This window comes from Oncorhynchus gorbuscha, linkage group LG17 (genome assembly GCF_021184085.1).
Source record: "Oncorhynchus gorbuscha isolate QuinsamMale2020 ecotype Even-year linkage group LG17, OgorEven_v1.0, whole genome shotgun sequence".
NCBI lineage: Eukaryota > Metazoa > Chordata > Actinopteri > Salmoniformes > Salmonidae > Oncorhynchus > Oncorhynchus gorbuscha.
In genome coordinates, this window is record NC_060189.1 from 32,853,453 (window position 1) to 32,867,012 (window position 13,560).

General features: G+C 41.9%; 1 protein-coding gene across 1 annotated transcript in view; it reads left to right on the forward strand.

The window, feature by feature from the left end:
- Nucleotides 1-13,332, forward strand: part of LOC124002018 (leucine-rich repeat and fibronectin type-III domain-containing protein 5-like) — a 56,779-nt gene extending 43,447 nt beyond the window's left edge. Inside the window, exons 2-3 of the mRNA XM_046309231.1 lie at nt 5,523-6,930; nt 11,700-13,332. Of these exons, the coding sequence (XP_046165187.1) occupies nt 5,543-6,930; nt 11,700-12,693 (2,382 nt within the window). The 5' untranslated portion in view covers nt 5,523-5,542 and the 3' untranslated portion in view covers nt 12,694-13,332. The remainder of the gene's footprint in view (nt 1-5,522; nt 6,931-11,699) is intronic.
- Nucleotides 13,333-13,560: the final 228 nt, after the last annotated feature.

Here is a 13,560-nt window from a genome sequence, read left to right on the forward strand (position 1 = left end):
CTTTTGTTCAGATGTTTTCCTTTTTTAATAAGAGAGAAAAGTCTGGTAAAAGAAGCCTTTCAATCCTGCCTCAAACTCGTGTGGTAAATAAAAGGACCCTTTCAGACTTTTCAAATTAGCATGGACTTCCTGAACTTTGGTTGAATGGAATAAGACAGTAGTTGTATTGCCACTCTTGTGGCCAATTACACATTCAGGACATACAAATCATGTTCCATCATGAAAGGAAGGCATAAAATGTTGTTTTCAATGCTGGTGCACTTCCCATTTTGTATTCTGTAGCACCCTATAATTTGCTTACACGTAAACAGGCAGCAACCATCCTATGAGCAGAGCACTGCGTTGGGGTACGCGCAGGAACATCCATCTACATACATACACCTCATGCCTCCACTTGCCTCAAGGACATATCCTACTGACAACGTCTTACTTTTTACTCTCGTTCTCTCTCTCTCTCTGTCTCACTCTCACTGTAATATCAATTTCAAGTAGATATTATGAAAATGCTGTCTGTGTGCGTCCAAGTATGATCTTAGCTTACTTCTCTACACCTCAACGTTGTTCAGGGCATCATCGAGTGTGAACAGCTTAACTACCCCAACTACCTCACTTGCTTTACCAACAATCATTCCTGGCTGCATAACTGGCACTTGGTTGAATTACTTTTGAATTACTTGAAGTATTTGAAGGTTTGGAGTGCTCTTAGATATTAATCTTAATATAGCCTATAGCCTATAATTAAATACATGAAGGACATGGAATCACCTGAACATTAGAGTAGGTCACTTTTGCAGCTTCAAAATGACTAACAAATATATTTTCATAAAGAATGAGACATAAGATAATATAATAACACTTGACATCAAGTTCTTATACATGTATAGTAACTTTGTGATTATTACAATAGCAACATTGTTGTTAGATTTGGAAATTGCTTTATTTAACGACATAATAATGGAATTAAGTGGAAAAAGGAACAGTCACAATTCCTCTTGTGTACAGTGTTATACAAATGATCAATTATTATGGTAACAACAGGCTAATAAAATGTCACTCCAAAAGTAATTACTGTTCTATTACACAGGCATAATAGCAGTTTAATGTTACATGTTACTGAGAATGCTAAGAGTAACAAAACATGGCTATTAAGTGTCGAAAGGAAACTAAATATCCGAAAAATGCCTGCTTGAATCAACTAAAGCCGAGTTAGGTGGGAAATCATGTTTGTTTGTATTCTGAATAAACTATCCCTTTAATGATGGTATAGCGTTTGTTTGAATAAAAACTTGAGCTGGCGGACACCCAGAGAAAATTATTATATGTAGGTGCTGACGAATGGCGAATAAACTATAAGATATACAAATAAAGAGAGTCGCACACTCTATACATTATCTCCCCAGTAATTTATTGGGTAAATCACCAACGTTTTGTTATCACTGTGCCTTCTTCAGGGTGTGTGTTTGAAACAAGAGCGCTTACCCTCAGATGCCCCCTCTGCAGTATTTTCAGGTATAATTCAATTAATTGCAGATTTTGATCTTTTCAGTATATCTTGAAAGAGTCATACAGTAGTTGAGCGTCACAACATATTCATACTTAGAGGATGTATACAAAATATAATTGGTCAATTGGTTTCACTTGATTATGTACACCTGGGGCAATGGACATTGAAGAGAATGTGTAGGTCAAATGTGACTGTCAGATAGACTGGAATAGTATTGGAGATTTTGTGTCTATTCATTCTATTTCTATCTTCAACATGCCGCTACAGATACAGCCCTGCCACCAGTTGAAGGCAGTCAATCCAATAGTTTCAGAAAAGTAGTCACTTCCTGAGATTTGTGGCACTGATAAAATAATGTTTACTAAATTGAATCAAGCCGAATTAAATTTTATTCGTCACATACACAGTTGACAGCAGGCATAAAAGGTGCAGCGAAATGCTTATGTGCTAGCTCCCTCACAAATGCAGTACATTAATGTAATCATTGTCAATAATAGGAATAATAGAGTCAAGTCAAAAACAACAAGTAATGGAAGTAATACCAGAGGTATGGAACTATATTACATACACTATCATTCAAGTCTGGGGTCACTTAGAAATGTCCTTATTTTTTTAAGAAAAGCACATTTTGTCCCAATTAAAATAACATCAAATTGATTAGGAATACAGTGTAGACATTGTTAATATTGTAAATGACAGGAAACGGTTGATTTTTAATGGAATATCTACATAGGCGTACAGAGGCCCATTATCAGCAACCGTCACTCCTGTGTTCCAATGGCACGTTGTGTTAGCTAATCCAAGTTTATAATTTTAAAAGGCTAAATGATCATTAGAAAACCCTTTTGCAATTATGGTAGCACGCCTGAAAACTGTTGTACTGATTAAAGAAGCAATAAAACTGGCATTCTAGGCAGAGTTGCAAAGAAAAAGCCATACCTCAGACTGACCAATAAAAAGAAAAGATTAGGATGGGCAAAATAACACAGACACTGGACAGAGGAACTCTGCCTAAAAAGCCAGCATCCTGGAGTCGCCTCTCCACTGTTGATTTCGAGACTGGTGTTTTGCGGTACTATTTAATGAAGCTGCCAGTTGATGACTTGTGAGGCATCTGTTTCTCAAACTAGACACTCTAATGTACTTGTCCTCTTGCTCATTTGTGCACCGGGGCCTCTGACTCCTCTTTTTATTCTGGTTAGGGCCAGTTTGCGCTGTTCTGTGAAGGGAGTAGTACACAGCGTTGTACAAGATGTTCAGTTTCTTGGCAATTTCTCTCTCATGGAATAGCCTTAATTTCTCAGAACAAAAATATACTGATGAGTTTCAGAAGAAAGCGCTTTGTTTCTGTCCATTTTGAGCTTGTAATCGAACCCACAAATGCTGGTGCTCCAGATACTCAACTAGTCTAAAGAAGGCCCGTTTCATTGCTTCTTTAATCAATACAACAGTTTTCGGCTGTGCTAACATAATTGCAAAAGGGTTTTCTAATGATCAATAAGCCTTTTAAAATGGTAAACTTGGATTAGCTAACACAACGTGCCATTGGAACACAGGAGTGATGGTTGCTGATAATAGACCTCTGTATGCCTATGCGGATATTTCATAAAAAATCATCCGTTTCCAGCTACGATAGTCATTTACAACATTAACAATGTCAACACTGTATATCTGATCAATTTGATGTTATTTTAATGGACAAAAAATGTGATCTTCTTTCAAAAACAAGGACATTTCTAAGTGATCCAAAGGCTTTGAACGGTAGTGTATATGGAAATCAATGGGTCCTGTTCAAAAGCAATGCACTCAATAGGGAATTGGAGAATCATCAAAAAGTGTTTTTTGAAGGTTCTCTGTCTTCATGTGTATAAACCATCACACGTAGCTGTCACTTAAAGATTGCACTGAGATTTTAGATTCAGTAAAAATAGCTACTAATTTACATTCATGGGCATATTTGCATGGGTGTGACATTCTTTGTTTGTAATCCAATGCACATAAATCCATTACAATATCATATTTATTTCCTCCTCGTTCCTCCCTCCATCCTTTTTATTTCTGGTCCCCCCACACAAACACAAACAGCAGTATGTACAGCCTGAAAGAGAAATCAATGTTAAAAAATTACAGTGTGGTAATGAACATGATCCTGCTGTCTGCTTTGTCAGTGGGCAGCAGTGTTGCTTTCATTACCCTGTGGTGCTATGACCTTCCTGTGTGCTCTGGAGACACGACCCCCCGTGATTAGAAAATCACACAGGCTGCCATGCCATGCAAGACTTTCTCTGGCGCTGCATGTCATGTGATTCATCGTGTTCCAAATGGCACCATATTCCCTATGCAGTGCACTACTTTTGTCCAGAGCCCTATGGACCCTGGTTTAAAGTAGTGCACTATACATGGAATAGGGTGCCATTTGGGATACATATATTGACTCTGTACCTACCTTTCAAGGGCCCCTGTCATGTTATTAGTAGCATGTCATGTGACGAGTACCTATTCTCCTTCATCGAAATTACATGTTATGCCAGATCATCCTATAGGCTAAATGAGGCCTTTTCCGTCAAACGGAGGTAATCATATAGCACGTGTATATGTTAGGCAAGCCTGTGGTTTTACATGTTTCCGTGTCATGTATGCTCTGGCTGGCTATGATGATAGACCGTTATGTCGACATGATCACATTCCATTTACAGCACAAAATAAAATTTCCCTGTCAGGTTTTTCAACCTCATTACATTGATTTTATTTAATTTGCCCATCATCCTTCCTGTGAAGCCAGGCAGGCAGACAGGCTGAGTGAGTAGCGAGACACTTATCTTCTCATTACATACTTTCCTCAGTGTAATTACAGCGGTGATATCTTCCCACGTGTCAGATATGTCCGCTGCAGTCCGCAGTACAGGCTGAAGCATTATGAAACAGCTCCTCTGTTCTGCACTCCCACACACTTGTAATGCGGAGTAAGTGACCCAACACAGGGATGGCATGACTCATTCTGGGTATGGAGGAGAGGAGAACAGCAAGGGATGTGTTTAAAAGTAAAAAGCTCTGTCGTTCCACCTATTAGGTGCCTTTTGAGTAGTGTAACGTGGTAAAGAAAAGTTTTATCTAATTTTAACATTCTGTCACACACATGTTCAACTTAAGAAAAACACTTTTTCCCATTTCAAGAGGTTAAATAAAAAAATAGTAGTGAACTATTAAGTGCCAAATAAATTAGGATTGACAACCTCATCTTAAATCATCCATAAATCCCCTTGTGACAGGGGGAATGGAAGCTTGTTGTGTACAACAGGGAAGGGCAATTGAATGCAAGCTTCTCAAAAAATGTGAGATAGTTTAAACATTTCTTTGTTATGATGTTATTTTAATGGACAAAAAAATTATAACCAAAACGTTATGATTGACCCACTCAGTTTTCCACCACAACACACCAGAACATGGCCAAAAATAGTAAAACTAGCTCACCTGCTTTTACACTATGATTTGACTATTAGATATTCAATGTTTCTTTTGTAAAAAAGAAAATCCCCACCATATTAAAATGAGAGTTCAGATCACATAAAAGGGTTGACCTCAAAAATGAGGAAGAGTTCTTTTTCTCCTTAAAATTAATTACTAATAACATGAAATAAACAATTATCTTCTGAAATTACTTTGTCATAGCAACAAAATAACTAGGGCTATGCAATGATGGTGAAAACTTGGAATTAAGTGGGTTAAAATCTTCCTAGAAGTCACAGAGGGACATGAAATTACGTCATATAGACTTTATTGTAACCAGTTTCTAGTTGTACTGACATCATTTCAACTAGTTTTGACCCCTGGGTATTTCTTACTAAATGGCCCCATTATACTGGGAACTGATACGTGTTCAAGACTGGGGTGGAATTTAACGAGCGTCTTTACTCAAGATGTTAGTGTCACTGCTGGTGTAGTTTTTGGTGGTGAATGTCATGATGCAGTTCAAATGATTCATGATCTATTTTTCTCTCCTCTCTGTCTTATGTTGCAGGTGTTTGAACCTGACTTACAATGGAAAAACTGCTGGTCTGTCTGTTGGTTATTGGAATGGCAGTGAAGGCCCAGATCTGTCCGAAGCGCTGTGTCTGTCAAATACTATCTCCCAATCTTGCAACCCTCTGTGCCAAAAAAGGTCTCCTCTTTGTCCCCCCGAACATTGACAGGCACACCGTGGAGCTACGGCTGGCAGACAACTTCGTCACCAGCATCAAGAGGAAAGACTTTGCCAACATGACCAGGTTGCAGGACCTCACCCTGTCAAGGAATACCATTAGCTTCATCACGCCACACGCGTTTTCTGACCTGGAGAACCTCCGCGCCTTGCACGTGAACAGCAACCGACTGACCCGGATATCCAATGACACCTTTAGCGGCATGTCCAAGCTGCACCACCTGATCCTCAACAACAACCAGCTGATGTTGATCCACCTGGGGGCTTTCAATGATCTGCTGGCCCTGGAGGAGCTCGACCTGTCCTACAACAACTTGGAGTCCATCCCCTGGGAGGCTATCCAGAGGATGACGAGCCTCCACACCCTTAGCCTGGACCACAACATGATCGACTACATTCCTGAGGAGACCTTTTCTCTTCTGCAAAAGCTCAACCGCTTGGACGTAACCTCAAATAAGTTACAGAAGCTTCCTCCAGATCCTCTGTTCCAGCGGGCCCAGGTTTTGGCCACGTCTGGGATCATGAACCCTTCCTCGTTCGCACTGAGCTTCGGCGGGAACCCACTGCACTGCAACTGTGAGTTGCTGTGGCTGAGGCGCCTGAGTCGAGAGGATGATCTGGAGACATGCGCATCGCCGCAGCACCTCTCTGGACGCTATTTCTGGTCCATCCCAGAGGAGGAGTTCCTGTGTGAACCTCCTCTCATCACCCGGTACTCCCATGAGATGAGGGTGCTGGAGGGCCAGAGGGTGGCCCTGAGGTGCAAGGCCAGGGGGGACCCTGAGCCTGCCATACACTGGATCTCTCCAGAGGGGAAGCTGGTGTCGAACTCCTCCCGGACGTTGGTCTACACGAATGGAACCCTGGACATTTTGATCAGCACTGTGAAGGACACAGGATCCTTCACCTGCATCTCGTCCAACCCAGCTGGTGAGGCACATCAGACTGTTGAGCTGCTGATTATCAAACTCCCACACATCTCCAACAGCACCAACAACATCCAGGAGCCTGACCCTGGCTCTTCAGACATCTCCACGTCCACCAGGGCTGGGGCAAATGGCAGCAACCACACTGGAGACACCAAAACGAGTCCGGATAAGAGAGTGGTCATCGCTGAGGCCACATCCTCCACAGCACTCATCAAGTTCAACTTCCAGAGGAATATACCTGGGATCCGCATGTTCCAGATTCAGTACAATGGCAGTTATGATGACTCTCTTGTGTACAGGTAGGTTCCATTCAATCCCTTCAAATGATTTGTGCATGATTTGTGTTTGAAATGTGTGGTGAAATGCGTAATGGCCCTAATGGATTTAATTTCAATCATCAAGTACACTTGTAGTATAGGTTCAGAGATGTTTTGTATTTTTTAGATGGAGATTCATCTCAATTACGTTCACACACTATGCAAACACAAAAGTATGTTTTATAGGCTTTCAGCCACTTGTTTGTAAAATCATCCTAACCATCCTAACGAATCAAGGCTATAAACTAAACAACCAAAACAAGTTTCAATTGCTAAGCAATTACAGTAGCCACGATATGAGATTTAAAAGATGTTTAGCTAGTAGCTGATTCTTAATTGTGGAGCGTTTTACAAAAACAACGAAATACATTTATAAATGTATTTAAAAAACAAAAAGATAATTTATATAAAATCCCAATGGTATTCCATTAGTTTTTTTTTTTTAGATAATCTGTAATCCTTGAAAATGTATTAGTAAAACACCCGCAAAGCAAAACCCCCAAATGGACTCGGGCGGGCCGTGTGACAGAGGGATCATGATCTCATATTGATTAAGATGAGATGAACTCTGCATTGTAAAGCATCAGAGATGAACATAACTGCCATGTATTCTCTGTGATGTGAATAGGAGGTTATTAGATTTCAACGAGGTCGTCAGTGAAATGGCCCATTTTAGTCAGTTCAACACAATCTAATTCAGTCTGAACTACAATTAACTGGCACTGTAATGGACACAAATTGATTCGGTCTCAATAACAAACAATTAGCTGTAACTCCAATGGGCAGGAGCAAACGGTCTTCGGTTCATTAACAAATACTGTACATCTGTCACTTTTTTGTGTTGATCTAATAGAGAAGGATCAACCTATGTCACTGAGCAGCATCTATCCTTAGAGAGTAGAGAGTGCTGAACACCAGGCTTCTTTTAAAGGAGTTTCTAACATCATCTTCAGGTTGTGCATTGCTTAATCTGAACACTATTACAATACATTGTTTACCCTTATTTTAACAGGTAAATTGACTGAGAACACTATCATTTACAGCAATGACCTGGGGAATAGTTTCACTGGAGAGGAGGGTGGATGAATGAGCCAATTGGAAGCTGAGAATGATTAGGTGGCCATGATGGTATGAGGGCCAGATGAGGAATTTAGCCAAGATACCGGGGTTGACACCCCGACTCTTACAATCAGTGTCTTGGGATCTTTAGTGACCACAGAGAGTCAGGAAAGGCAGCACCCTAAACAGAGCAATGTTCCCAATCACAGCCCTGGGGCATTGGGATATTTTTTAGAACAGAGGAAAACGTGCCTCCTATTGGCCCTCCAACACAACTTACAGCAGAATCTGGTTTCCCATGCAGGGTCCAACCAGTACCAACCCTGTTTAGCTTCAGAGTTAAGCCAGCAGTGGGATGCAGGTGGATATGCTGCTGGTGTCCAATAAAAAATGTTTTTTTTTATAAGCTAAACACTGTGTTGATATTGAGGATCACCATAGGTCTCTGGAGTACCTTGACCTTTTGAATAGCATATCTCCTGTCAATATATCCTACAAGCACAGACCTTTTTCGTTTTTATTGTAGTGTTTTCCATTGTTGTTTCACCTGCACACATTCATTTCCCTTTCAACATTATGCATTACTCAAAGAGGATGTGATAAAAAAAAAAATCTGGGCATCAAACAAATTGTGTGACAAGTTTTATGTGCAAACAAATCAGGAGAATGAGCCTCTTTTAAAGCACTCCAACTTGTGCCAGCAAAAGGCCCTGTGGAACAGGTAATACCTGGCTCAGATCTGCTTAAGGTATAAAATAAACCACTTTATTCAAATGATATGGTTCCAATTTCCATTGCATATCTAATAAACACACGCCGGGTAACATAACAATATTGTTGACATTTTACGTTGTCTGTCTCTCACGTGATTGTAAATGGGTTCAAACTAAAAGAATACAGATATTCCATTAGTTTTTCGATGACATGGCGGGATGGATTTACGATGACTGTGCTGTGCTGTGCTATTTTCCACAGTGCCATGGCTTTCAAAACTATTAGTAGGGCACTTTACTATTGCCTGTTGGTGAATGTCAGGGAGGTCAACCTCCATGTGAAGTCACCCTACATGAAGTTATCTTGGTTTGAGCTCAGTACATGTTAATGGTAAATACATCAGTGGAAGTGTTGTTTACTTTTTGGGTGCTGTTGTTTTTATCTTTTACATTTTAAGAGTTTAACGCATTTTCTTGACAATGTACACTGAGTATACCAAACATTAAGAACGCATTCCTAATATATACTCCCCCTTCCCCTTTTGCCCTCAGAACAAACTAAATTCGTCGGGGCATGGGCTCTACAAGGTAGCGAAAGCATTCGAAAGGAATGTTGGCCAAAGTTGACTCCAATGCTTCCCACAGTTTTGTCAAGTTGTCTGGATGTCCTTTGGGTGGTGGATCAATCTTGATACACACAGGAAACTGTTGAGCGTGACAAACCCAGCAGCATTGCAGTTCTTGACACAAAACTGTGCGCCTTGCACCTACTACCATACCCCATTCAAAGGCACTTAAATATTTTGTCTTGCCCATTCACCCTCTGAATGGCACACATACACAATCCATGTCCATGGGGCGGCAGGGTAGCCAAGTGGTTAGAGCGTTGTTGTACTAGTAAGTGGAAGGTTGCAAGTTCAAACCACTGCGCTGACAAGATACAAATCTGTCGTTCTGCCCCTGAACAGGCAGTTAACCCACTGTTCCTAGGCCATCATTGAAAATAAGAATTTGTTCTTAACTGACTTGCCTAATAAAGGTAATAAAAATAAAAGCTTGAAAATCCTTATTTAACCTGTCTACTCCGCTTCATCTACACTGATTGAAGTGGATTTAATAAGTGACATCAATAAGGGATCATAGCTTTCACCTGGATTCACCTGGTCAGTCTATATCATGAAAAGAGCAGGTGTTCTTAAAGTTTTGTATAATCAGTGTCTGCTATGGTCTATGATTCAATTAATTTCATTGCTTTGGCAATGCAATCAGTTCCACATGGGTTTGAGTGTAGCAAAATCATAATCAACAAAGAAAAAGGATACAGTAGTTACCGGTATTCACCCCTTCAAATGAGTGGATTTGGCTGTTTCAGCCACACCTGTTGCTGTCAGGTGTATAACATAGTGCACACAGCCATGCAATCTCCATAGACAGACATTAGAAATCGAATGGCCTTACTGAAGAGCTCAGTGACTTTCAACGTGGCACCGTCATAGAATGCCACCTTTCCAACCAGTCAGTTCATTAAATTTCTGCCCTGCTAGAGCTGCCCCGGGCAACTGTAAGTGTTGTTATTGTGAAGTGGAAAAATCTAGGAGTAACAACAGCTCGGCCCCGAAGTGGTAGGCCACACAAGCTCACAGTATGGGAATACCGAGTGCAGAAGCACATGACGCAAAAAAACAATCTGTCATCAGGTAGAGCACTCACTACTGAGTTCCAAACTGCCTCTGGAAGCAACGTCAGCACAACAACTGTTCGTCAGGAGTTCATGAAATGAGTTTCCGTGGCCGAGCAGCCAGACACAAACCTAACATCACCATACGCAAGTGTCGGCTGGAGTGGTGTAAAGCTTGCTGCCATTGGACTCAGCAGCAGTGGAAATGCATTGTCTGGAGTGATGAATCACGCTTCACTATCTGGCAGTCTGACGGGTGAATCTGGATTTGGCGGATGCCAGGAGAACGCTACCTGCTCCAATGCATAGTGCCAAATTTAAAGTTTGGTGGAGGAGGAATAATGGTCTGGGGCTGTTTTTCATGGTTCGGGCTAGGCCTCTTTGTTCCAGTGAAGGGAAATCTTAACACTACAGTATACAATGACATTGTAGACGATTCTGTGCTTCCAACTTTGTGGCAACAGTTTGACAACACCCCAGTGCACAAAGCGAGGTCCATATAGAAATGGTTTGTTGAGATCGGTGTGGAAGAACTTGACTAGCCTGCACAGAACCCTGACCTCAACTCCATCGAACAACTTTGGGATGAATTGGAACGCTGACTGCGAACCAGGCCTAATCACCCAACATTAGTGCCCGACCTCCCTTATGCATACTTTTGGTCATGTAGTGTTCTCTTTGAAGAGGTAGGGTTTCAGATGTTTTCAGGAGATGGGCAGGGACTCAGCTGTACCAGCATCCGGGTCACCATTGGGGTGACCATGACAGAGAAGAGCTTTGACTGGGCTGAGTGGGAGCTGCCCTCCCATAGGCATGGGAGGGCCAAGAAACCAGAGGTCGCAGAACGGGGTATTCAGGTTGGGGTGTAGGGTTTGAAAATAGCCTGGAGGTAGGGAAGGGCAGTTCCTCTTGCTGCTCTGTAGGCAAGTACCATGGGGTTGGTACATTAGAAGCCAAACGATGTTCAGAAGTATGAATGACATTCGCATTCACCCAGTCAATGTATGCTGTCTAATGTTATACAGGCATATTGCACACAGACATGGTATAACAAGTTACGTTGTTCATTTTAGGATTTATTACTCTCCAAAAATAGATTAATTTCATGAAACACAGCATTGTCATTTTAAATGCAGCAACTAGGATTGTTTTAAGAATATAGGAAAATGCTTCTCATCAGCAGAAGCACATTTGGAACAATTGGTAAGAAAATATCATGCATGAATGACATGAGCTGTCCTTATAACAAATTTTATTTTAATCCACATTGATATCTTTCCTTTGTCCTTCTCTCCTCTCAGAATGATTCCCCCCACAAGCAAAAACTTCCTAGTCAATAACCTGGCTGCTGGAACGTCGTATGACCTGTGTGTTCTGGCCATATACGACGACGGTATCACCTCACTCACCGCCACCCGCGTGGTGGGCTGCGTCCAGTTCACCACCGAGTCTGAGTACCTGCGCTGTCACTTCATGCAGTCCCAGTTCCTGGGAGGCACCATGATCATCATCATCGGCGGCATCATCGTGGCCTCCGTCCTCGTCTTCATCATCATCCTCATGATCCGCTATAAGGTCTGCAACACCAGTGACTCGGGCAAAGGCACATTGGTCACCAACGTCCACTCCCAGACCAATGGGGCGCAGTCTCAAGGGTGCACCGTCAATCCCTCTGTGTCCAAACAGGCCATGGGAGGGTCAGGGTCAGAGGGAGGGGGAGGAGGGTCTATAAAGGCCGCTGGGCACGCGCCAGACACTCTGACGGACTCATCTGAGACCTCTCTCCAAGACTGCTCCACTGCTACTTCTCTGGTGAGCCAGAGCTGGAACACGCCTGGCTCCTCAGGGTCTCTGAAGCCAAAGCGCAAGCCTGCGCCAAAGCCCTCCGCTACTGCTTCTGTCACCCCTGAGCCCAAGATAGAGGCCCTCCCCAACGCTGAGACCCAGAACACCAACCGCAACAACTCCACGGCTCTGCAGCATCCCCCTTCCCCGGTATTTCACTCCCCCCTGCCCTACTCACGCATCAAGGACACGCCCATATTAAGACGCGCACACCCCAGACCAATCTCCAAGTACCTGACCTTACCGGTGGAAGGGGTGAGGGCCAAACGTAGGTACTCTCTAAACGAGGACTCGTCCAAGCACCACTGCTACATTGGGGTAACAAAACTTGGGAATATGTGGTCTAAGCGGAGTAAGTCCATGAATGGGATGCTACTTCAACAGGAAAATATAGACAGTGGCAAGGCCACCATTTCCAGTTCAGAGTGGATTCTAGAAAGTACTGTGTGACTTTTCTGTTTGTATGTATGTGTGGGATTGAATGTGTGTGTGGGGACATCTGTTTTTGATTCTTTAGATTTTTTTTGCGTTTCAGTTTACTTTTCTTTTTCTAAAACCAATAGTAAAAACGGATGCTTGCCTTGTAGTAATCAGAATTTCATCAATGTTCTCCTCTGATGTGGAGAATCTCCAGCAGCTCGGAGCCCAGTGCTCGGCAGTCCATGCAGTGTTTTCATACCCATACAAAAAATTGAGACAAATAAATCCAACACACCCACCCAGTTATACAGTACATACACCCAGTGTTGTCGTTGTGGCAAGAGAAAAGCATTGGTACCTTCCTCTGCATTACAGTTTTCCTCTTGCAAGGAGCACCAATAGGATTTCAGTTGTCCCTGATAGGGGATTTGGGGATCGAGAGGAACATGAGGGATTTCACAAAAAGCCTTTCTATTACAGGGAAATAATTACCTGCATATAGAGACAACACAAAAACAACTATCAAAAGCCTTGTTACTGGACCTCTTAATAAATTGATATTTTTTAAAGAACAATTCAAGCTTTCTTTTCAGTGACATTGATATTGCCTTTGTTTTAAGGCACAAAAAAATCCCTGTACAGAGAAACAACATCTGCTGTGTTGTTATGTTGTGTAAAATAAAATAAAAATGAAACAAGTATGTTTTGTTGGTTTTGTGTTGGTAAATACATTTCTAATCTCTTCATCCCAGACTGGTATATTTTTAGACAAGCCCTACCATACCTACACAATTCAATAATGTTCAATGTAACCTAACCAACCCCAAACTTTTTTGTGTTCCCAAAGCTTGTCAAAATGTTCCTCTGACCTACCAGATAAACCAAGCAAATTTCTTA